Source organism: Fusarium vanettenii, assembly GCF_000151355.1.
Source record: "Fusarium vanettenii 77-13-4 chromosome 5 genomic scaffold NECHAsca_12_chr5_2_0, whole genome shotgun sequence".
Taxonomy (NCBI): domain Eukaryota; kingdom Fungi; phylum Ascomycota; class Sordariomycetes; order Hypocreales; family Nectriaceae; genus Fusarium; species Fusarium vanettenii.
In genome coordinates this window covers 841,286-863,630 of record NW_003315872.1, presented here as the reverse complement: position 1 = coordinate 863,630, position 22,345 = coordinate 841,286, and the positions used below count along the sequence as shown (strand labels likewise).

At 53.9% G+C, this 22,345-nt stretch overlaps 4 protein-coding genes across 4 annotated transcripts; 2 read left to right on the top strand and 2 right to left on the bottom strand.

Annotated features, from left to right (window-relative positions):
* Positions 1-1,452: 1,452 nt before the first annotated feature.
* Positions 1,453-5,807, top strand: NECHADRAFT_69097 (uncharacterized protein; the record flags this gene model as incomplete). The annotated part of the gene is made up of 3 exons (XM_003048157.1): positions 1,453-2,561; positions 2,610-3,579; positions 3,630-5,807. The coding sequence occupies 3 exons, from the start codon at positions 1,453-1,455 to the stop codon at positions 4,368-4,370; spliced, it is 2,820 nt and encodes a 939-aa protein (XP_003048203.1). The 3' UTR covers positions 4,371-5,807.
* Positions 5,808-6,056: 249 nt separating this feature from the next.
* Positions 6,057-7,041, top strand: NECHADRAFT_60839 (uncharacterized protein). The gene is made up of 2 exons (XM_003048156.1): positions 6,057-6,530; positions 6,581-7,041. Exons 1-2 carry the CDS (start codon positions 6,280-6,282, stop codon positions 6,963-6,965), a joined length of 636 nt encoding a protein of 211 aa, XP_003048202.1. The 5' UTR covers positions 6,057-6,279; the 3' UTR covers positions 6,966-7,041.
* Positions 7,042-7,560: 519 nt separating this feature from the next.
* NECHADRAFT_40329 (uncharacterized protein) lies at positions 7,561-10,496 on the bottom strand (the record flags this gene model as incomplete). The annotated part of the gene is made up of 2 exons (XM_003047959.1): positions 7,561-10,291; positions 10,351-10,496. 2 exons carry the CDS (start codon positions 10,494-10,496, stop codon positions 7,561-7,563), a joined length of 2,877 nt encoding a protein of 958 aa, XP_003048005.1.
* A 1,483-nt stretch (positions 10,497-11,979) lies between these two features.
* On the bottom strand, positions 11,980-13,638 carry NECHADRAFT_60837 (uncharacterized protein; the record flags this gene model as incomplete). Its single annotated transcript, XM_003047958.1, has 1 exon — positions 11,980-13,638. The coding sequence occupies one exon, from the start codon at positions 13,636-13,638 to the stop codon at positions 12,343-12,345; it is 1,296 nt and encodes a 431-aa protein (XP_003048004.1). The 3' UTR covers positions 11,980-12,342.
* Between the last annotated feature and the right edge of the window lie 8,707 nt (positions 13,639-22,345).

Below are 22,345 nucleotides of genomic sequence, written 5' to 3'. Positions count from 1 at the left end.
CCGAAGTTTGAAACCCCTTACCCAGAAATTCTGCTTGGCTTCTGTCTGGAACGAGGGCCTGGAATGAGACGGGCGCTGGATGATACAGGTACCTTGGCTACGTATCCATACATGACTACCTCACCTCACAGCATTGGCAAGGATCCTGTTTGATCCGTATGACAGACTGTACGAGCCAGATGGAACAGGCCATGCTCCAGATGTGAGCTGTAACCACGCACATGCAGTCCTTCTCAATACCTACCTATTATACGAATTCATGGCGTTCCTGGTGCTGACGGGACGGCACACACATGCAATCGACCTAGAGGGCGCTACGAAAAAAGACGCCGTCAGGTCAAAAAGTCAAGCCAAGCGTGGGAGCATCAACTTTCGGCTTGCTAAGCCCGTGGCCAAGACCAGGCCAAGCCTTCAAGTCCTTCAAGACCACGCTCGCCGGGGTTGGCAAAAGACATTCTGCCACGCAAGCTAACCCATTTTCTTGGCGGGACAGGACTGGACCCAGCCCAAGTTGGCTGAGCGCCCTGCGATGCAACAGAAACTCAGCGCTTCGAGAGTGCGGGTGCCCTGAATTACGCTGCGTCCAGTGGAAAAAAGAAGGGCCCCACGCACGGCTCAGGGCATCCTCCATCCATCCCCGGGCCATCCGCCCCTCCCTCTCCCCCCTTCCCTCCCCTGGGTACACCCCCGACGCGCCTCATTTCCAGTTTTAGGTACATGCCAGGGAAGGCAGGAGCTGCTGGGCTGCTTGCACTGGCACTGGCAACTTCCAGGTCCCGTCCCGTCATTTTTTCCCTGCCCGGGCAGCCAGCGCTTCCATTTCCCAGCCTCACCACCTCTACCTACCTTCTCTCACCTACCTACCTACCTCACCTACCTACCTACCTCACCTCTCCCAGCTTAACCCCCCGATTGTACGTTACTTGGGAACTCCGTATACGAACCAGTTCCATCCTCTCTTCCCCCCATCATCTTCATCCAACGACAACCCCCCTCCCTCCGTCACCGAATCACGCCTGCGCCTCTCGATTTTATCCTTTTCCTTGTCGCCTCCTGGGCTGGCTTTCGCTTCGACCTTGACCCCCTCTCCAGCGCAACGTCCCTGCCTAGCTCCGCCCTATTGGTCGACCCGCCAAGGAACCCTGTGCGCCCGCCCAGCAGAGACTCGACCCAATTTCCCTCTTCTCGCACCTTGCCTTGCTCATTCTTGCATTTCGACTGTTGTATCAACTGAGAGCTTGGGATCCAAGGGACCAAACCGAAACCGAGCGAGATATTGCCTCCGACAACGACGACCTTGACGGCGACAACATCTCGACGACAAACGTGACACCTCACCTGCCCGATCACGAGCCAGGATTCATCCAGCATCGCTTCACACAAGTAGCATCTAACCGCGTCAGCGCTCGCTGGTCTTGGCCTCCAGCGAGTTCATTCGACTCCCCGCTCGAAATGCCATCGTTTCTCAACAACGAGGACAATTCGGCCATCTTCTCCAACAACCCCGACATCGTCAACCTTGACCCCACGAACCAGTTCGGCCTCGCGACCACCAAGGAGAGGGTGAATGGGGGTTCCATCCGCCACACCCGATCCGACACCATCAATGAGAGCTTCGACGAGAGCTCCATCTCATCCACTCACGCCTCCGACACCTCTGAGCCCACGCCGACGCCTATGAATGGCAACGGCACGAGGCCGACGAGCATGAGCTCCATCTCTAACGGCCAGTCTGTTACTGCCATCTATCCTCCTCGCCAAGATGACGAAACCGACGTCTACCGGCAAAAGCCCATGACCAATGGCACCGCGACTCTACCCGACCGCTCATATCGATCCTCGGCCGATACTAATGGCAACGGCCATCAGTATCCCACCACACTATCAAAACCTCTACCTTCTGAGCCCCCAGCCGAGGAGCCCTATGAAAAGCCCCCGAGCAGGAGCCTCGATGCCCCGACCACAGCCCCTCCACCTCCCCCTGAGCCGCGTGGCTCCCAATCACAAACAGCATTGCCAACCACTGCTCACCGGTTGTCATCCCCGCCCGTCTACGTTGGTAACACTGTAGGTTCGTCGCCAGGACTCCTTCAGGCTCCCGGCCCAGGCGGCCTCAAGCAGAGAAACACACTCGACGTGCCAAAGCATACACCTGGTCGAGGCTCCAAGGATGGCCTGGATACGGCACAGGCCAGTGGCCGCTTCTCTCCGACCGGCGCTCCTGCGACTGGTGGCCGACGGCCATCTCTGAGCTTGGGTCGAAGACCAACCAGATCGATGCAGTCGGACGGACCCCGAGATGAGATCATTCCAGACGAGGACGCCCTCCGATGGACAGAAGCAGTACGGGCAAAGCGGGCCAGCAAGCGGAGGAAGAAGGAAGAGGAGGATGACGAACGCGTCATTGTTGGCACCAAGGTGGACGAGACCCACGCCAACTGGGTCACGGCCTACAACATGTTGACAGGTATCCGAGTATCAGTCTCGCGGACGAACGCAAAGCTCGACCGAGAATTGACTGATGCCGACTTTGAGACTAAGCAGAAGTCGACATTTGATATGTAGGTTGTCTCTTGACACTAACCTCTGCGATATGCTGACGTCAACAGTGCCGGTAATGAGCTGGTTCCATCAGCCAAGTATGACTTCAAGTTCAAGGACTACGCCCCTTGGGTTTTCCGTCGCCTACGTTCACTGTTCCGCCTGGACCCTGCCGATTATCTCATGTCCCTCACGGGCAAGTATATCTTGTCGGAGCTTGGTTCTCCCGGCAAGAGTGGCAGTTTTTTCTACTTTTCACGAGATTATAAGTACATCATTAAGACGATCCACCACGCCGAGCACAAGTTTCTCCGAAAGATCTTGAAGGAATACTACGAGCACGTCAAAGAGAACCCCAACACACTTCTCTCGCAGTTTTACGGTCTGCACCGAGTCAAGATGCCTTATGGCAAGAAGATCCACTTTGTGGTGATGAACAACCTGTTCCCACCACACCGGGACATTCACACCACTTTTGACCTGAAGGGATCCACTATTGGCCGAGACTACAGAGAGGAGGACTTGGAGAAGAACCCCCGTGCGACCTTGAAGGACCTGAACTGGATGAGGCGGCAGCGGAGCCTGGAGCTAGGCATCCGGAAGAAACAAATGTTCTTGGAACAACTTCAGAGGGATGTTGTTCTACTGAAGCGCCTTCACATCATGGATTACTCGCTGCTGGTTGGCATTCATGATGTCTCGCGGGGCAATGAGGAGAATCTACGTGACAAGACGTTGCAGGTCTTCAATCCTGGTGGTGAGAAGGCCCCTGATGACGACCCTGCGTCGGTCCTCCTCCGCACGCCGTCCAAGTTGGAGAATGCACGAAAGGCCAGGGAACTACGGCAGATGATCCGTCAGGAGCGGCCAGTACCCATGGGTCAATCGGCAAACAAGATGCCGGATGAGCTGGAGGAGGGTCACAACCGATCCGGGTTCGTGTTCAACCAGGATGATGGTGGATTCAGGGCAACCCACGAAGACAACAGCCCAGCGGATGAGATTTACTACCTGGGAGTCATCGACTGCCTGACTCACGTGAGTATTGAGCTTGGCATTCGCAAGGGTGAGACTAACATGAGATACAGTATGGAATAATCAAGAAGATTGAGCACTTCTGGAAGGGCTTGTCGAGCGACAGGTCACAGATCTCGGCACTACCACCTGCCCAATATGGTGATCGGTTCTACCATTTCATCGAAGGGGTGACCATGTCATCTGAGGAGGCTCATCGCGAGGCTGAGAGGAGAGATCAGGAAATGATTGAGGCGCAAAGATCGGGCGAGAGGGTGTCGAGCTGGAATTCGCGTCGTAGGTCGTCGCAAGCCATCCCACCCATGCCGACTCATGTTCCTCCCCCGCCTCCTTGTCGCTCTCCGGAAGCTCAAGAGACGGTAGAAAAGGCAAGTAGGGAAGCTGAGCGGGCAGAAAGGCACGGACACACAGAGAACCAGGTGCCTGACCGAGTCCTGACGACTGCTGGCTCCAGGGGTGATGCGCGTGACTCGATGCAGCATGAGCCCATCCTGCCGGTTGTTGAGGAAGCAGGCGAGAATGGCCGAGATGACAGCCGACCCGAGACGCCACCCAAGGATATGAACAAGAGTCTACCTCCGACAAGGGCACCCCCTCCTACACCACCCAAGTCGGGGTATCAGAAGCCGGACAGCGCCGACAGCGGATATGCCGGGATGAACCACAGCACCGGACCTGTTGACCATGTCTCGATGCTGCGAACCAAGATGGGCCGCGATAGCCTTGACAAGGAACTGCCGCCGCTCCCAAGAAAGGAGGAGACGAACGACAGCGGAGTGAGAATGGTGGCATAGATTGCTACCATGGTCAAATGTGGCAACCCAGCTCGGAGGAAAAGACGGCCGGCTTATGATTAAGAAAGAAAGCGAACGACGCAAGCGCAGAAGCTTGACGAGAGACGGAATCATCATCTATCTACCACAACCACAACACAACACACCACACCATACCACAAACGATGCATTAGAAAGGCGAGACATACGGCGGCACCTCTTTTGTTTTGGTTTCTTTCTTTCCTTGCCTCCCTGCTACCACAAACTATTATTTCCCTTTGGACAATTTTTGGCATACCAAGCTACGCTCATGAAAGCAGCTTCATCTTTCCGTTTTATTATTTCCTTTTCCTTTGTCGATGAGGGAGCGGAGAGGAGAGGAGAGAATGAGGGAGAAGGGAGAGGCGAGGAGGAAGGACATTGCACGTTAAAAAGGCCGACCTGTATTCAGGGGCATCCGGAGAGGGAGAGAATGTGCAGATATGGGTTGTTTTTTTGTTAACAAAAAGAAGAACATGGATGATACCACCACAGTGAGCACGCTTACAGTTTGTTTGTTTTTACTCGTCGTTTTTTTTCTCTTCAGTTTTCTTGATCATCAGTCTTCACTTCTTATAACCTCTTTATTCGACTTCATTCCTTTTTGCGTCGTATACTCATTCTCTTTTGGGTTGTATCAAGCTGGGAGGGCTTTTGCAGGCGGGGGAGATTAGGTAGTAGGGATAGATAGATAGGGTAGGATAAGACTCGCGTTTATATCAATCAGCCTGGAAGGTAGCTGAAGTAACAGTAACTGTAGTGTAGTAGTACATTTTTTGTTGTATGTACATGAAGTTTTTTGTGAGCTGGTGTTGACATGTTAGTGTACAATGGTATAAATACATTTTCTTAAAGGCCTTGTGGTGTTTCTTGGTTCCAACTTGGCTCTTACTCTATCCATCTCGTTTTTTTACCTCCCCTTCTTCCTGTCCAACATATCCTGAATATCCTCAACACCCTTGCCCTTCTCACCAGCACCACCCTCGGGAGCAAAGCTCGTAGTAACAGTCATCTCCTGGGCACCCTGAGCCCTCAACTCGTCAAGCCTCCTCTTCTTCTGAATGTCTGCGACGCGCCACTGCTTAAAGTACTTTACCCAAGCTGCAGCGCAGTCCCGCTCAAAGTCTTCGTTCTGGACGGGGCATGCCTTTTTCGCGGCAGAGGCATCCTTGGTGGCGTCGATGATGTTGTTGGCGTCGAGGCAGGCAAAGTAGGCGTCCCGGGCGGCCCAGCAGGCTTTGCGCTCTTGTCGGTTGGGGATGGCGGCTCCGGAGCGGATTGCGTCGCCGCGGGTGTCGCTTGAGAAGGGCCAGAAGCCCATTGTGTTGGTGGTGTAAGAGGATCAATTGATCGAGGAGAGGTTGATTGGTGTTGAAGCTCGAGTGTATCTTAAAGAGTGTGATGCTGCAAGCTCTTGGCTGTGGTGGGATGAACTGGAGTTCAAAATCTCATGAGCACATGCATCAATCAACCTATGACGAGAGCCGGCTCAGTCGGAGCGGCAGAATTCAAAAGCGGTGAACCATAAGAGGCTTAATGCATGGGGAAAGCTTGAAGCCTAGTTGTGGCTGTGGCTGGTGCGTGACCTCAATCAGAAGGAAACATGTCCCTTCCTTACACATCCCAACCTCGATCCAACCTCTTTTCTCATTTCGCGTGATTCTACGTATTTTCGATTTAATACTCGTCTTTCCTTAATTTACAGTGTTTCTTTTTCGTTCTCTAGAGTGGGGAGTTTTTTTTTTACTCAGAGAACGTAGGAAAGGCGAGATCGACAGGGGCTTGTTAAATCCAAGCTCTAACTAGAAACCAACTTTGATATACCAAACGACTTCATCACACGCGACCACCAACTTCAAACCCACACAAAGGACTCTCGAAGAAATTAAGAATGGCGCGACGCCGCAAGCCCCCCCGCGCGGGCGCCCTGGCGGAACTGGCACCACTCAAGATCGCGACGCAGATCGCGACACTACAAGTCATCTACTACTTCTCCGCGCTGGTCCTGCTCGTCTTTACTGCGCTCGTCGCAGGTACTGGGTTCAGCTTCACGCTGTTGTTTGGATGGGAGGGTGTTAGGGGGGATACCACGCACGGATGGCTCATGGCGTTTGTGCTGTTGCTAGATGGAGGACTATGCATGTGAGCTTCTCTCCCTTTCCTACACATACAGTTTGCTAATAATGGAACAGATCCGTCGCCATGGTCGCACTCGTCGCTCGATCCAAACTCGTCCCCGACTTTGCCCTCACCGTCCACTTCCTCCACCTCGTCGTCGCAACACTCTACAGCGGCCGTCTTCCCCGCCACGCCATGTGGTGGTTCACCATGCTCGCCTCGGCCGCCCTCTCGGTTGGTCTCGGCATCTGGGGCTGTCGGTACCGAGAGCTGCAACCCGTCTTCTTTGGCGGTCGTAGAATCTTAGCAGCCACGGGTCCTGAATCTGCCCCCGCTGCTGGTGCTCCTGCTACCACCGCTGGAGGAGCCACCGTTACGGAGCAGCCGAGGGATGAGGAGGAGATGGCTGTACCGGGGAATGGAGAGTATGAGATGGCGCCTATGCAACCTGTAAGATGAGTTTGAGAGTTTAGAAAAGGGGGGGAAAGAGATGGGATTGGGTCAAAGAGAGAATGCTGGGTATCTTGGGATAGAAACTTGTACGGCCAGGCGTTGAGGCGTATCATTATACGAAAGACAAACTCAGAGTTGCACTACAAGGCTTCTCGCTTGTAATATATTGTGATGGAACTATTTGAATGCATCTTGCCAAGTCTTGTCAATGAAGGAATAAGTAGACATGACTTGCTAGCCATATGTCGTGTGTACTCTACCATACCAGGGCCAATACGTGAGCCCCTATTCATGAACAGGCGTCTGTCAGCAACCAAACACACATACTCAAGTTCACCCTATAGAGCCAAGTCCATCTCATAAGACCCGTTGTTGGATTATCATTTATCTACCTCATCTTTAATCCCCTCCCCCAATCTCCAAGAGCATATTTCCTCTCCAACGTACTCCAGGTCCCGAAAAGAGAAATACACCTTCGTCTTTTTGTAACGTACAAGAAAAAAAAAAGAAAAAAAAACCGTTGTTATCCCATCGACTATGCCCCCTTTGTTTTTTCTGAGCGTCTACAAAGTATCCCAGTCCATCATGTCGCTGTGTGCCTCTATGCACCAGTGACGACAGCCAGGTTGTCGTAAATCACCTTGCGTACCTCGTAGAACGTGCTTCGGCGAGCAGTGGGCATACCCACGCTCTCTACCTCGACACGTCCTGCCGCCGTCTTGCGGACTGCCACGGTTCCGTCGACGACGAGTGTACCCTCGCCGCGGAACTCGGCCGTGTGTCCGGCAGACTGCATAGCACGTCGTAGATCTGCCAGACGTAGGTCACCCACGTGTAGCGGCTGGGCGGCAGATCGCACAGCCGAGACAAGGTTGGCGGGGAGGACGTCGAGAGTAGGCATGGGAGACGCCACGACGGTGCTGAGGGCTGTTGTTGAGCTCTCCTCCGTCTTCTGACGCTTGTTGGCTGCATCTTGGTCTCCTGCTGGAGCGTCGTCGAGCTTGGTAGCCAGAAGTTGGCCAGTGATGGTGACGATGCCCAAACCGCGGACATTCTGCCACTTGATCTTCTTGACGAGAGAGTCGGCGAGCTTGACGACCCAGGCGTTGGTGTCGACGCTGGCATCCACCAGAGTGCCTATTTCAGGTGTATACACATCGACAGTACGCTCACTTGATCCATCGCCGGCTGCGGCATCACCTCCAAGAGCTCGACGGCAATCTTCAGCCAGGGCGAGTGTCTCCTCTCGTCCACCGCCAACTAGGATGAGCTTCCGGGGCTTGATCAACGGGATCAGCATGTTGAGACTTCGCTTGTCGTGTAGGCCACTAAAGTCGACATAGGCGATGCGTAGGTTGGCTGTGATGGTCTCGGTCTGATATGAGAGCTTGCATGGCCCTGTTGGCTCCTCAGGTTCGATATCCTCCACATTGTCGAGTTCATCGGGTACGAAGCCGTCGCCTGCGCCAGGTTCAGCATCATCAACAGAACCAGCCCTTGTGGTCTGTTGACGCTTGTTGGCTCCAACTCCATTCTTTGCCACGTCGTCCCATCTGCGCTTCTTGCCGAGCTTGTCGTCTGCAGCCTCCATGTTGGCGTTATCCTGGCCATCCTCTTCCTTCTCCTCTGCGCGAAGATAATCCTCGGGTCGAATGAGCTCTCCAAAGTCATCATGACGCTTCCTACGGATCGCGATCGGGAACGTTCGCTCTCTGCCCTTCTTTCCTCGAGAGTCAAAGTCGTGAACGCCCTTCTTCTTGATGAGCACGTTGATTCCGAGGTCCTCATCCTTGAGAACAACGTGCTTCCGGCCAGCTTGTCCGATCGTTGTCGAAACATTTAGCGCCTTGCCTTGTTGCTCACCATCCTCGTCTTCAGAGTCAGATGATGATTCCGACGAAGCATCGTCAACGACATCAGCTGACGCCTCAAGTCCGGCCGCGCCACCGCTTTGTTGTGTCGCCTGGAGTTGTCTCTGAGTTGCCAGCCATTGTTGGTAGACTGCCAACTCGTCACCCTCCAGTGCCTGTCGTTGAGCCTCACGAATCTCCAGCTCTCGTCCACCAGCATACACAAGCTCGATGCTGTCTCCGCTGCTGGTCTGCTCCACAGAAACACCATCCTTGCGTTCCTTCCACCAGTCCCAGAGCGTCCTCGCAATCGATGGCTTGTCGTCTTTTGACAGACCTGGCTTATCTGTCAGGATGACCAAGTTCCTTGAGTCTCTAGCCAGCCCCTTGATCAAGTCTTTAGAGAATCCCCACTCAATGCTGCTGTCGCTCGCCAGAATCACTCGTCCCTCTGTCTCGACGTTCTCAAAGCCTCGGCTCAGTAGTCGCACAATCTGGGCCTTTCTCTCAAGCAACCGTAAGTATTTGAAATCGAATGGGCCTCCCTCCTTCTTGTCACCTGCGCCGTTGACCTTTCTCTGGCCCTCAGCAAAGGCCTCGAATTCCTGAACGATGGTATCGTCCATCCACTCAAGCATACTCCGCGCATACCGCATTGTGCTTGACATGTTGCGGCCAGCCAAGTATAGCTTGGCTGCCTTGAGTACGCCATCCTCAGAGGCAGCATCTGTCCGCCACGCATGTTCCAGCAGGTATGATAGTTCTAGAACTCTAGCACTCGAGTCCACAGGGATAAGAACCGTGCCTCCTCGTGTCACACATGCCTTGATGGTATCAATCAACTGCTCGTCTCGCTTGGCACGACCACCAGCCTGGGCAGTCCTGTCGGCGCCACGACTGCTACAGATCAGCGCAGTTGGCTTCCGTAGCTGCTCAATGACCTCAGCACCGCCGCCTCCAGCGCCTCCCAGCCAAGCCGCACCAGCAAACACATTCTCACGCGCTTGGTTCCAGTCCACAGCGTACACGATCGACTCCAGACCGTGCTGGATATGCCATATTGTACCACCGAGGGTATGTCCAGAGTTGTATGCAGTAATCGTCAAGCCGTTTAGCGGTGGTGAGAAGGGTGAAGGAAGAGGTTGATGTGGCTGCGAGTATTTAAGCGGTTGGATTAGAGAAAAGTATCGCGCAATATCTTCGTTGGTCGGGGACTGAAGTAGGAGGTTTTGCGCTGTCGTAGCGGTCTGAGCGAAAGAGAAGGCAGTCTCTGATAGTGAACTCTGTGGGATCGTCGTCGCTGCCGCAGGGCTCGAGTTGTAAAGGTCTTGAATAAGGGTGCGGCCAAGGTCGATGACGGGCCGTGTCGCATATACGGGGATTCGCGTAAACTGTGGAATATTCTTGCAGCAGTGTGCGTAGGCAGCAAGATGAGATGCAGTCGCATGCGTAACGAGAATGAGCGAGAGAGTCGTGACTTGTCTAGATGCACATCTTGTTAGCCATGGTCACCTCGTAACGGCGAGCGCAGCAACACCTACTTCTCAATCTCCTTCAGTTTTCCAGCGTCGAATGATTCATCCCATCCCAGATCAACCAGCACCTTCACGCCTCCATCAAGCTCAAGAAGGGACTGCGAAGCGGGCGACTCGGAGAGGGCGCCCTGGAGGGGGCAAAAGGTGAACATGGTGGGCGCGGCGTCGCAAAAGTCATCAAAGGGAGGATGTCAATGATTTAGATTGATCGCCACAGCATGATGTTGCCCAGTTCAATAAAGAATGCAAGTAGAGACCGGGTTTTACGATGGTTTGGATCGCGACTATTGAATAGACATCATAGGCTCGTCGATGCCGGCCAACAAAGGAAAATGACAATAGCTAAAGTCGTCGCGTGGAGAGCTTCCCAATCCTTGCCTTGGTGAAGCGCGCCAGAGCTGTCAAATCGCGGAGCCGGAAGATTTATTCCCCGACTTACACGCGACAATCAACAACACCTCATCCGTCACAGGCAATTCATCACCCAGATTGTAAGATTCATTGTTTAATTACTTCTAGAATATATATACAAGTTATTCAATTGATTCTTAGTTCGCTGGGCGGCTTGGTTTTTCCAGCATCAGAGTGTCGTTCAATTATGCCAAGATTGGAAGCTTCCAAGTCTTCTATTGTGCATCTTGAAGAGCTTCACCGGAAAGGAACTGTCGATTTGCACCAAGAGTTTTAAACTCAAAGGCATGTTGAAACGCAGAACCACGTATCTCTCCAGATCATATATTCCACACTTTATTCTTACCATGGGAATGCTTACTATTGATAACTCCAACCACAACCCTCCAAGCCAGAACGGCCATATACCAGGAGTGGCCTAGGAATAGCCTCAGCCCCCCTTGACAATAAAACAAGTCCATTGGGTAAACGCCACGCCTCATTCCATTCTCCCTTCACTCAATCCATCCGAATATTCAGCCTCAAAGCCTCATCAGCCAGCCTCACCACAACACGTAACCAACCCACCCCGCCAAGTTTCAAAACACCCCAGATCACCATTCCCAAAATAACCTCTTCTATCCTGAAGCCTAAACATGAATACGCATCGCGCTGACGACATTTCAATAACCCATACCCCCCTTTTTTGTTCCGCTGCCTATCCGTGTACACACACCCTGACCGGCTTCTCGGCATGATGGGCGACGATGACGCGGCCCCGGTTCTAGGTCGCCGCTCCGCGCTGAGTGGTGAGGCACGGATAATCGGGAATGCGGGCGTCCTATGGATGCGAATGCGCTCTGCGGATGGAAGGCGTATTTGTTTCGGATGGATATGCGAGGGCGGTTACACTCTATCTGGTCTATTGGCAGCCTCATCAGCATGTACTATCCTCCTACGGGAAGAGACATCATTCATGGTAGACCACAAGCCACGGGTCACAATGGAAACTCTAGAGAGTCTCCTCTAGTTATTCCCTCGCGTATAGGCTAAAGGGATACGTCAAGCATCTGATCCCTTGCCAAGCTGACTGCCTATCCAATACGACAACAACGGTTAACCTTACCCTCGGTACCACCCCTAACTCCTACGGACGCCTTGTTCACGCGATTCGGCACTTAGTCAAGGTTAATGGGAACCTTGTGCGCAACCTCACGCTACGTGTAAACCAAAATTAGACATAGTGGACAATTTGTCCCTAGGTTCTTGGCATTGCTAGATAGCTATGTACAATACCAGTGTGTGAAAACATGACAGCCATGATCGTCTGTTACCTGGCCCGTAAACACCAAACCAGCCATTCCCATCGCCAGTCGTGATGAATACCCGCTGAATGTATCCGCAGCAAGCCCCCTTGGCTGCTGCCCTGTAGAAAATCAAGACGCCGTTACAATGCATATGGCGAAACGCCAACAAAAACAAAGCCAACCCCATGCCCGGTTCGCCTAGACACACAACATGGTGTCACTATGATACCCTTCCTTGGGTTCATATCTTGAAAAATATGCCAGTTTACTGGCGCCCCCCTCGTGAAGCTCCGTCGTTCTTCTAGATGCAAAACTTGCGGTCCAGCATTCTCAAGGCCCTTGCGTCCTCGCTGACGCCACCCTTCTCCAGCCCACACGACCCAGTCGCTCGAGGGCTGCTGCTTGCACTGCCGGGCTTGGCGCTACTAGCCTCACTGGTAGCTGGCGTGGGATGCAGAAGCGCCGACAGGCTTGCCTTGTTTGTTGAAGGGATAGGAGCTTCCGAATGCGAGCTTCTCGGTGGGCTGACGCTCAGTGCCCGGTTGGGAGGAGTGCTCATCGCCGCGAGCGAGGATCCGGGAGGTCCGTTTGTAACGGCACCCAGACCTGGGAGCGCAACTTGGTGTGTGCGGGAAGTGCTCACACGAGGATCGACCATGACGCTCTGGGCGGTTGCCTGAAGATGCTGCTCCCGTGGTGAGTCGTGAGCTCGAGGAAGGGCGGTATGCGTGTAGTGGGGCGAAGGGTTCTGCGAGTAGGCGGGTTTGGAGACATGGGGAGGAGGAAGGGTAGTGCGTTGCTCATAGACGGGAGCCTGGGCGTATTGCGGAGGAGGGAGAGCCGCCTGGGTGACGTGAGGCGGCGGCACTTGGTGGTGTGCGCTGGGGGGGTACGGAGCAGCGTAATGGCTGTAAGGGGGAGTGGCCACAGGTGAAGGAGGCCATCCATAGCCTGGTTGACCGTACGGAGCATAGGGTTGCTGAGGGTGCTGAGGAGCGACCATGAAGGGAGGCTGCTGCATAGGAGCACGAGTGAGAGCCGGTGTGCTGTTGGTCTCTCCCATGCTGGACTCGGGGTACATGCCCTTGAGAGGAACGATGCCTCGAAGTGCTGGGTCGTTGGTCGGTTGCTGAAGCTCAGGCTGGCCAGGCTGAGGGCGGGAGTAGTATGAGATGAGGTGAAGGTGTTGTCCGTTGGAGGTGGTGATGCTGAACGATTGCTTCATAAGTCCATCGGCCTTGTATCGGTATCCCTCGGGTTCTCCATCATCCTGGTCCTCGTCGCTACCGCGTCCAGAGTCAGGAGTCTTGCCAGCTCCTCGTCGGCTGGCAGAGAAACCACCACCTCGCTTGCCCTCCATCTCACGGTAAGTCAGGAAGCTCCCCGAGACTCGGCTTGCGCTCCACGACTTGCCATCGGTCCATCGTCTCATGCCAGCTTCCCGTTCGTCCCAGACAAAAACAGATCCAGATCGAATCGACTGTCTCTCCTTCTCGGACAGTCGTCGTTGCACACGGGGAAGAATGCCTAATCGACAGGCTTCAAACAGCCGGATAGCGTCGGCGGGTGTCCGCACGTAGCCGTGGTACGTCTCCATTGTGATGATGTGTAACGCTTTGAGGTAGTTGAAGTATCCGCGCGAGGGCGGTAGGTTAAGATGATTGAGTAGACGGATCCAGGGTCTTGCGAGGTTCTCAGCGTCCTTATAAAGAAGGGCCTCTTGAGAACCAAGCTCTTGATTCCACGCGGTGCCCCACCAGATCTAAACGGGCCAAGGCGTGTGTGATTATGCAATTGAGGCGTGATCCACAAGGGCCGAAGGATGTGCGGAACTATGCCCACGTATCCACCTCTAGTAGCGGGCTTGTTGTTCAGTTCCTTGGCGGTGATGACAGCTTAGGGTTCCAGAGAGGTTCTAGCAATAGTGGCAACGTGATGAATTCTAGCGATGGTCGGGTTTGCCGAATAGATAGTGGTGAGACTAAGTGGATGCTATGTTAGTTGATGTGAATGCGACAGGTGACTGTAGCAGTGTAGAAGGATTGCCAAGAAAGATGAATAGAAAGCAAAAAGAGCAAGGGACCGGGGACAAGAGGCAAAGAGCACCAGTCATGATATATAATGCTGATACAAACAGGCAATGGGCGGCAAGCCAACGCATATAACGGCAGAGTGACACACCCAAGTCCACATCCAGGGGTCAGAGCCTCGATTCCCTGGCGGGAGAATGCCGTCGGAGCCGATTCAGTGGGGGATCCACTCGACTAAAATTTCCCTGAGATTGAGTGTTGCCGCTTGGCGATGTGCATCATGACCTCGTAAGAACCACCCAACAGGAAGAGGTTCAGGTCCAGCTCGAGGCGATCAGCTCCCGGGACATGCGGTGCTCTCGTTGCTCAACTCACTCAAGCCAAGCAGAGGGGATCTGACCCAACGATTGCGGCTCTTCCAAAGTGGATTGACCGAACGAAGCACGACGGTCCCACGGGTGAATCCAGGACACTTGATCCATGCACCAAACCGCCTCACCTTGGAGGTATTGCGCCGGAAGCACCGAGTGCCAAAGCCAAGGAAGACACGAGATCTGAGACGGGAGACGAGCAAACGTACCTATCCTGTCGACTGAAGAGCGGTTGCGTGCGTTTGTCGTCAAAGTATGTAGTGGAACGGAGAGACTGCTGCAAGAGGCGAGAGTCAAGTTGAGGAGAGACGAAGAAGAAGCAAGCCTTTCCAGAGGTCAGAACAGAAACGGGTCAGCAGGGTTTGATGAACCGTGGCCTCGGACAAGACGGGAAGCGGAAGCAGGGAGGGGCCAAAGAGCAAGATAAGGTTGCAAAGGCAAGTCAGAAAAGGGAACCAGAGACTTGGAGGCGCAAAACCGTGGTGGATAACTCGGCGACGAGCATGGCCGGCCGTGTGGAGAAGCACGGAGGACGGCACAGTAGGAGGGGTGTGAAGGAGCAAGCCAAGGGAAGGGGACGGGGGAGTCGGTCTAGAGGGGGTGAGACGAGAGCGTCCAAGGTTGGTCAGGACAAGCTTTTGAAGCTGACCCACCGCCAGGGGGCCGTAGGGAAAGATGACGCTGCGGCAGGACAGGGGACAGTACGAAAGGTACGAGAGCGAGGTCGTGATAGGCGCGAGTGGGCGAAGAGCCTGATGATGGGGCACGCAACGCAAGCACGGCAATCGGGTCAGGTCTAGGGCAGGGCACGGGAATGTGGGCAAAAGGATGTCAAGAGGTAATCGGAGGAGATGTCGTGATCCAATGTGATATGATGGTCTGTAGCCCCAGAACGGAAGAGCGCCGGCGCAAAAGACAAAGAAGCTTACCGTCGAACGAGATGGCGTTGCAAGGCCCTGCACTGCAGCGAGTCTGGAACCTCTAGCACCGTCGAGATGAGATGGGTTGGGCTAGCTGGATTTATCGTGGGGGAGGCGTTATTGAGGGCGTTTTTAACCTATGTCGTCTTTTCGGTCCGCCCGTCCGTTCGTTCGATCTTTAGGAGGTGCTAGGCCTTGATTAGGATGTGCTGACGATACGGTATTGTATTGCGAGGTGTAATGTTGCAAGCTGTTTCTCTCGGAGAGAGGGGAACGAGGGAAAAAAGGCGCCTGCGCTTGCCCTGCGGATAAGGTATCGCTAAAACGGCAAGACGAGTGCCGAAGAAAAAAGGGGTCCCTCGAAGCGACAAAGATTCTCTCGATGTCGGAAGAAAGTTGCCGGTGGTGGAAACTGGATTATCGCCAGGGCGTTTCGGATGAAATTGACTACACGTAAAGAGTTCTAGGCTGGTCGGGGAGGGGATCGTGAGAGGAAACGAGTGCGAGTGTGCGCAAGCAAACAGGCCAGGACCCAACCAACGCCGGACCGGCTGTGCACTGTAATAATTCCAAACATATGGGTCTTGGACGCAGAGGAGCCGCCTCTGAAACTCGAATTGCTTACGGCCGACTACAAGACAGCGTCAATGAAGCCGTTAGCCGGCGTCTCTCTCGCTCTCTAAATGTATCACCCAGACGAAGCGGTCAGGGATTTTTGCAGACGCTGCAGAGAGCATGTGCATCAGGAGCGGAAAATGACAGCCTGCGCCAAGATGAAGAACGAAACCGCCCTCCAAGGTAGCCAATCCTCTCTCATCCCATTACCTATCTACAAATCAATCACGAGCATCTGCAAAAAGAGACTGCCTAGCGGGTGGCACTCGAAACAAGACACGAGGTCATCACCAGCATAATACGACCCAAAATAAAAATAACAAGGTCCCCATCCGTACCTTATTTTACATTTGCCTTTCTGCTGCTGCTTTGCCTCTCCTGACCCTGCAGAGAGTAAGCATATCAGGAATCCAGTGATCCTTCCCAAGCTTATTTGGACTCTTTTCTTCGCTGCTGTTGGTTTAGAGCAGAGCAAAGCCAAGGGGGAGTGAGTCCAGGGCCCAGAACACACAAAACTGGAAATCGCCGCACAGGGGATTAGGGGGGGCGTGAGGGTTAGAAAAGCTTGGCTGCTGATCTTGCTTAGTGTGGATTTTTTTGGGGATGGGGATGCGCAATTCTGAGCGCGCGTACATTGGCCGCGCTACTGAGGCTATTCTCAGCACCTTTTTTGAGTACACGTTGATTGTTTAAATAGTACGGAGTACAGTAGAGTAATCTGGATAAGAGACAAAAGATCCAAGGCAGATCCGATCTTGATCGGGTTTATTAAAAATGTTCCTTTGCCCATATCGTACTCTATAATGTGTACCAAATACCAGACCACCCAGGTGTCAACATTAGCACCCGTAAAATACTCCGTAAAATGGTACACGACTACGTTTCAAGGCTTGCTGCATCTCTCGTCGAGCGTTATTAAAAAAAAAAAAAGAGAAAGAAAGAGACCACGTTGAATAGAAACGACGGAACTTTCGGCCCCTCCCCTTACTCTGCATAGGGCGTCTGCGGGCTTGCTGCAACTGACGATGCAGATGGGGGGAAGCTTTTCTTCTTCCTCGTCTAGACGAGCAGGGAGGCCGCCAACAAAGTCGAAGCCAACTTGTTGACAAAACTCTACAAAAGAAGTCTCACGATGATGGTTACAAGATTCCTCAGCTACGCAATGTTTTTTTGAAAAGCAATTGGTCCACAAATCAATCAATGACAACTCTTTTTTTTTCCTGGCTGACAATCTTTTGACGGATGATGCGGCTGTATACGACACACACGCCTCGCCCACCCCAGGGTCTTGGCACCAAGTGCCGTGGCTGCCGAGTCTAGGGACAATCGGGGGGTTCAAATCTGGCACAGGTTTGCGAGCGGCGACCAAGAAAGGGCCAAGCAATAGCCAAGCTCTTGGCTCACGCGAGAATGTCATGGTATTTTTATTTTGCATCAGGAGAAGGAGGAAGAAGTCTATCTCTGTTTGGCTTGCTCGTAAAGGAAAATTGCTCCACAAAAGTGCCCTGTGTGTTATTGTTGCTCTTCAAAAACAACGTCCAACGGTGGCCCAACAACATCAACATGGTGGATATTTTATCGTCAAGTGGTGGTACTTTGTGCACACGCGCGCCTGTTCAAACACATCAGCAATGAGTGGGAAAATCCTTCTCGCAAGATGATGCCTGGATACAGATGGCTCTCTGCGCCCCCCCCCCTTCTTCAGCCCCCATCCCCCATGCCCTCGCACAAGGCAACCCAGCTGAGACAAGGTAAAAAATGTTTGTCGTCACGCAGATCGTCAGCTTCCCCAATGTAACCTCACTTTTTTTTTTTCTTCTCTCTCAAATTCGCTGATGACAGATCTATCCCGCCTATGCATACCCTTCTTGCCCTCCCAAATGAGCCCCAACCCGCGCTGTCATCTCAGCCTTGGAGGATCATCTGTTGGCTCAGTTCGAAACATGGTCAGCACTTAATCCTACACGGCCACCGCATATTACACCCCCAGTCGTCGTCATTAACCTCAAAGTTTCTAATAACGGAAAGGGACAAAAAAGCCCATCCATCACGTCAAGGCAACAACCCTTTTGCTATCATGCTTTTCTGATCGACGCCATCGTGCACATCACCAACTTCGGCACGCACGGCTCCGTGATGGACGGACACCTGGTGACTGGGGTCTACATGTAATTGCGTGGGAATAGGCTTTGGTTGGTTGATGCCAAGATGACGTTTGCCAGGCACACACACTGGGCAACACAAGAAAAAAAAACGTTGGATTCCTCTCTTTTCTGTGACCGGCAAGGATGGGCATCTTTACAAGGTAAGCTTAAGGCATTGCGAATCTCCGAGTAGACTCTGTTCTTGTTTCTTCTTAGTACCAAGCGTTGCCGATCTTGTCCATGCCAGGTAACGGGCGTAGAGCGGCTTTTGTCACGCGTTTCGACTCTACTGTAACCTTTTTACCGTGATGTGATACACGCACTTCCGCGGGGTCTCGCCATCCATCGTCAACACAACAAAAAAGAGCTCCAAATAATCTCCCTCTCTCGCCGCGAAACCACCGAAACCCGGCCTGTTCCGGTCTCGATGGAGATGTCCTGTGCATCGCATCAATGCAATCCTCCTGAGCATCACCTCGTCGGTCACACGCACCAGGATCTGATCTGTGTGTCCTTCAGTGAGGCTTTCAAAGCCATGGGGATACGAAGAGAGAGGCTGGTGAGGCCGTTTATGCCCCGAGGAGACCAGAAGAAACATGCAACATTTTTGTCCAAGCACACGGGGTAAATGTGACACTGTTCCAGAAAGGATTGCCCTTGGGTCAACCGACGTTCCGTTAGAGAGAGAGAGCCCTTGCGGTCTTTTGAAGTGAGGACAAGCTTCCCGCCCAACCAGATGAGGCGAGTCGGGAAAATCGGCGGTTTCTTTGGCCCCCCTTGACCATTCCCCACGCCAGCGCGAGCTTTATCCCCAGGAGATGACGTCGATGTGCCGTGCTGCCGAGTCGGGCGCCCTCTCATGTCTCGCCCGTGTCTCGGTGCTTGGTTTGATGCTAGAGACACGGCCCCTCAAGTGACAGAGGCAGGCAGGCAGACAAGATGGCAGATTAGAACTGCGATATCCCTTCAAAAGGACCTTGAAGGCCTCCACCGCCTTGTCGGCTTTTGCTGCTGGCAGTTGACGGGCGCATCAAGATCGACAAGAGTGCGTTGTAGGTACATTACATTACCTTACATTGTAGGCAGCTCCCTGTTTCTCTTGTCGCAGAGCTTGCTTCAATGATACCCAATGGATTTGCGCTGTGTCACAGAGCCAAGGGCGCCGAACGACCCGTGCCTCTCCGTCATCCTTCTCAAGAGAGAATTGTCCATCCGTCTAAGAGTTGAGTTCGGAAATTCGGCTCAGAGATGCGCACTAACATGGACGCAGTGTGCCCCCCTTCTTGAAGAATCCATCGAAGCGGCCCCCAACACAATGAACAAGTAAAGGCGGAAGGCCCCGTCCGAGTAATCCGTAACCCGTAATCCGTGTCAATGGAAGGACGGGACCAGACCCAACGGTGACTGTCTGCCTGCCGCTTAGCCTGCGCGACGTTTGTCCCGTCTTGATGTGTAAAAGTCCCTCTTGGACTTGCCAAGCTCTCTTCCCTGAACCATGACCCATGTGTGGGGAGGGGGTCAACTGTGACTGCGACTGCGACTACGACTCGACTGCGGCTAAGGTGGCCTTTCATCTCGGTCAAGTAAAAAAGAGCGCGACTCAGCTGACGGGTTGTTGATCCTCAGAGCCGCCGCCCCGGCAGTGACTGTCTCGTCCCGCCTTGACCAACAGCACGACATTAGGATGTGCAGATGGTGCTGCGATGTCCACGACAGTTGTGTCTCTCAGATAATGTTTACGCGGAAGCGTAATTATCGCTCGCCAAGATGGATCTCAAGGCTCGGCGCTGGTGCTGGTGCTGGTGCTGGTGCTGGTGCTGGTGCTGGTTACTTTGTACCTTGGGATCAGGTGTGCGCCCCTCAGCAAGCCCAAGACCACGCGCAACGGATTAAGCATGAATTTAAGCGTTGTCAGCCACTGGCTTGGCACCGGGGCCATTCCGCGAGGGCGTGTACGCATCCAGACAAGGCCTCTGGCCTACCGGCACCGTATCGTCTCCCAATTGGGGAGAGGCCTCGGGTCCCTTGGTCAGCAATGGATGAATGGCCTGGCTGCTGAGCCCGCTGTGCTTTGAGCAAAAGGACACTTGGTCCGCCGTCGACAACCCCCCCGGTGCAGTGGCTTGTGAGGGATGAAGCCGCGCCCAGGACTTGGTGGGTTGCGAGATGCCGTCCGAACCGACTTGGCTTTCCAGGGAGGGTGTGTGGAGAGGAGGCTAAGAGGGAGAAACCCTGGTTGCTTGAGCTGATCCTGGGGACGAGCAGTCTTATTCCCGGAGGTGTTCGCGGTGCCGGGTGGGTCGGGCTCGCCTTGGCTTTTTCTTGTCTGCCCACCAACCGCGATTTGGCAAAGGACGAACAAAGGCTCTATCTCGTCGTAGCTGGGCTGGGCGCCAAGGTTGACGGTGTTTCTTGTCTGCCTGCGTGACGTGAGCAGGAAGCGTCAATACACGTAAAGTCCACGCGGCAGATCAGACATTTGGAAACGCAAGCAATACTCCTAACCGCGAGGCCGCCCCCATTCCGCATGGCGGCAAGTCGTCGTCATGGCGGGACCCGTAATGTCATCGCCTGGATATGTCGGCATCTCTTGTCTCCCACGCTACACGCTGGCCCTGACCGAGCGGATGGGTTTTTTCTCAGCCCAGCGCTAGACAGGGACTCTCCATATTTCTAATTCTCACGCGTGCCGATCTGTCCGTCCTGCGGTCCCCTTGGCCAGAAACTGACTCGGCTGGCCGCCCAGAAACTCTAATGTCGCATCCTTTTTACTCAACACCCCCTGACCCTTCCGGGGGTCTAACCCACCCTCCCTGAGAGGGCGAAGCTTTTTGCTCGCTTTTACCGTGCAGCCCGAGAAAAGCTTGGCGGTCTGTGGCTGCATGCTTATCCGTCATAAGGCCCTGGCCCAGACAGACCACGCGGCTGTGATTGGGCTAGCCCGACCTGTTTGGAGTTTTTTGTGTTTGTGCACGGGGCAGAGTCCGCGGCACAGGGCTTGGGGTGAGGCACACATTATTGTCTGGCTAGTGGTGTCTTTGTGCTCTGTGAGATTGGCAGATTGGCTTGGGCTTGCTTGTGGTGGTTCGTGGTGGACGCCGATCTATCCGTGCCATGGACAAGTTGGGGAATGCGGCTGCGACAGTCTTTCTCCAGGGTCTCAGCCTGAGGAGCAGTTGTTGAGGCTTCGAGACATGAGATGTCGCCTTGTTGTGGCTCATCCCATCCCATCCCAGACCCTGGTGCGCGTATTAATAGCAGTGAGCCATATCGGGGAGCCCGTAATGCTGCCAGACGGTATTCTTGTTACCCTATACAGTCAGCAATTAGCTGGGGCATCTGGAGTCAAGAGGGGACATTAGTCGGCGCGTGAATAATTAGCCGGGTGCGGGTGACCTTTGTGTATCTCCAAGTGTCGTTATCTTGCGGTCAGCCACTGACACCTTCGGGCCCTAATATCACGATAGACTCATACAAGGACAAGCTTTTTCGAACAGTAGTGCACATCCTTAACCTACCGGGTTGTCAATGCGCGCATTCCAGGCACGCACGACATGGAGACAATACAGTTGATTCCGCGGACAAAGTCAGCAGACTCTGGCGCCAAGTAAAAGAAGCGAGAGCCAAGCTGCAGGTCGGCTCGAAGCCATCGCGACCGCGACCTCGACCGAATGGCTGCTGAAACTCGCCCGCACAAAGTTATCTTGGCCATCATCAGCCAAGGCTTTGCGTCGAGATAGGGCCAAGACGTGATGATGGAGCAAATGCTCCCGCGTGATCTCGACGGATGGAGCCTGGGCATCACGACCACAAACACCCTGGCCAGGCACAGAAGAGGACAAGGCTACACTGATTAGCATATCAGCCGGTGCTTCAGCCAGGTCGTATTTGTGCGAGGTATAAAAACAAAAAGAGCGAGGCCGACGACGGGGCCGAGGCCTGAAGGGAAAGGGAAAGGGTCCATTGGATTGCGAGCAAAATAGGCGGTGGTCAGTGGTCTCGCTTCCATGCATTAGTGGCTCATGGCAGGCAGCGCGCCCCCAAAGAGGCCAGGCGCACTGCAACTTTAATCCATCCTCGCGGCGCCAAGAACTGCCCAGACTCGCCCATTCGGGGCCTGGATTTACGCATCAGGTCATGCATATCTGAGGAGGAGGCCGCTTGGGCGGCATCTTGAGCTTTGCCGTTCCCGCGCGAATAAAAGGTTAAAGGTGAGGGGACACA

Bases quoted from the DNA above. Each gene is read 5' to 3' on its own strand.
- NECHADRAFT_60839 (XM_003048156.1), top strand. From the start codon at position 6,280: ATGGCGCGACGCCGCAAGCCCCCCCGCGCGGGCGCCCTGGCGGAACTG. The intron at 6,531-6,580 runs GTGAGCTTCTCT...ATAATGGAACAG, and splicing joins CTAGATGGAGGACTATGCAT to ATCCGTCGCCATGGTCGCAC.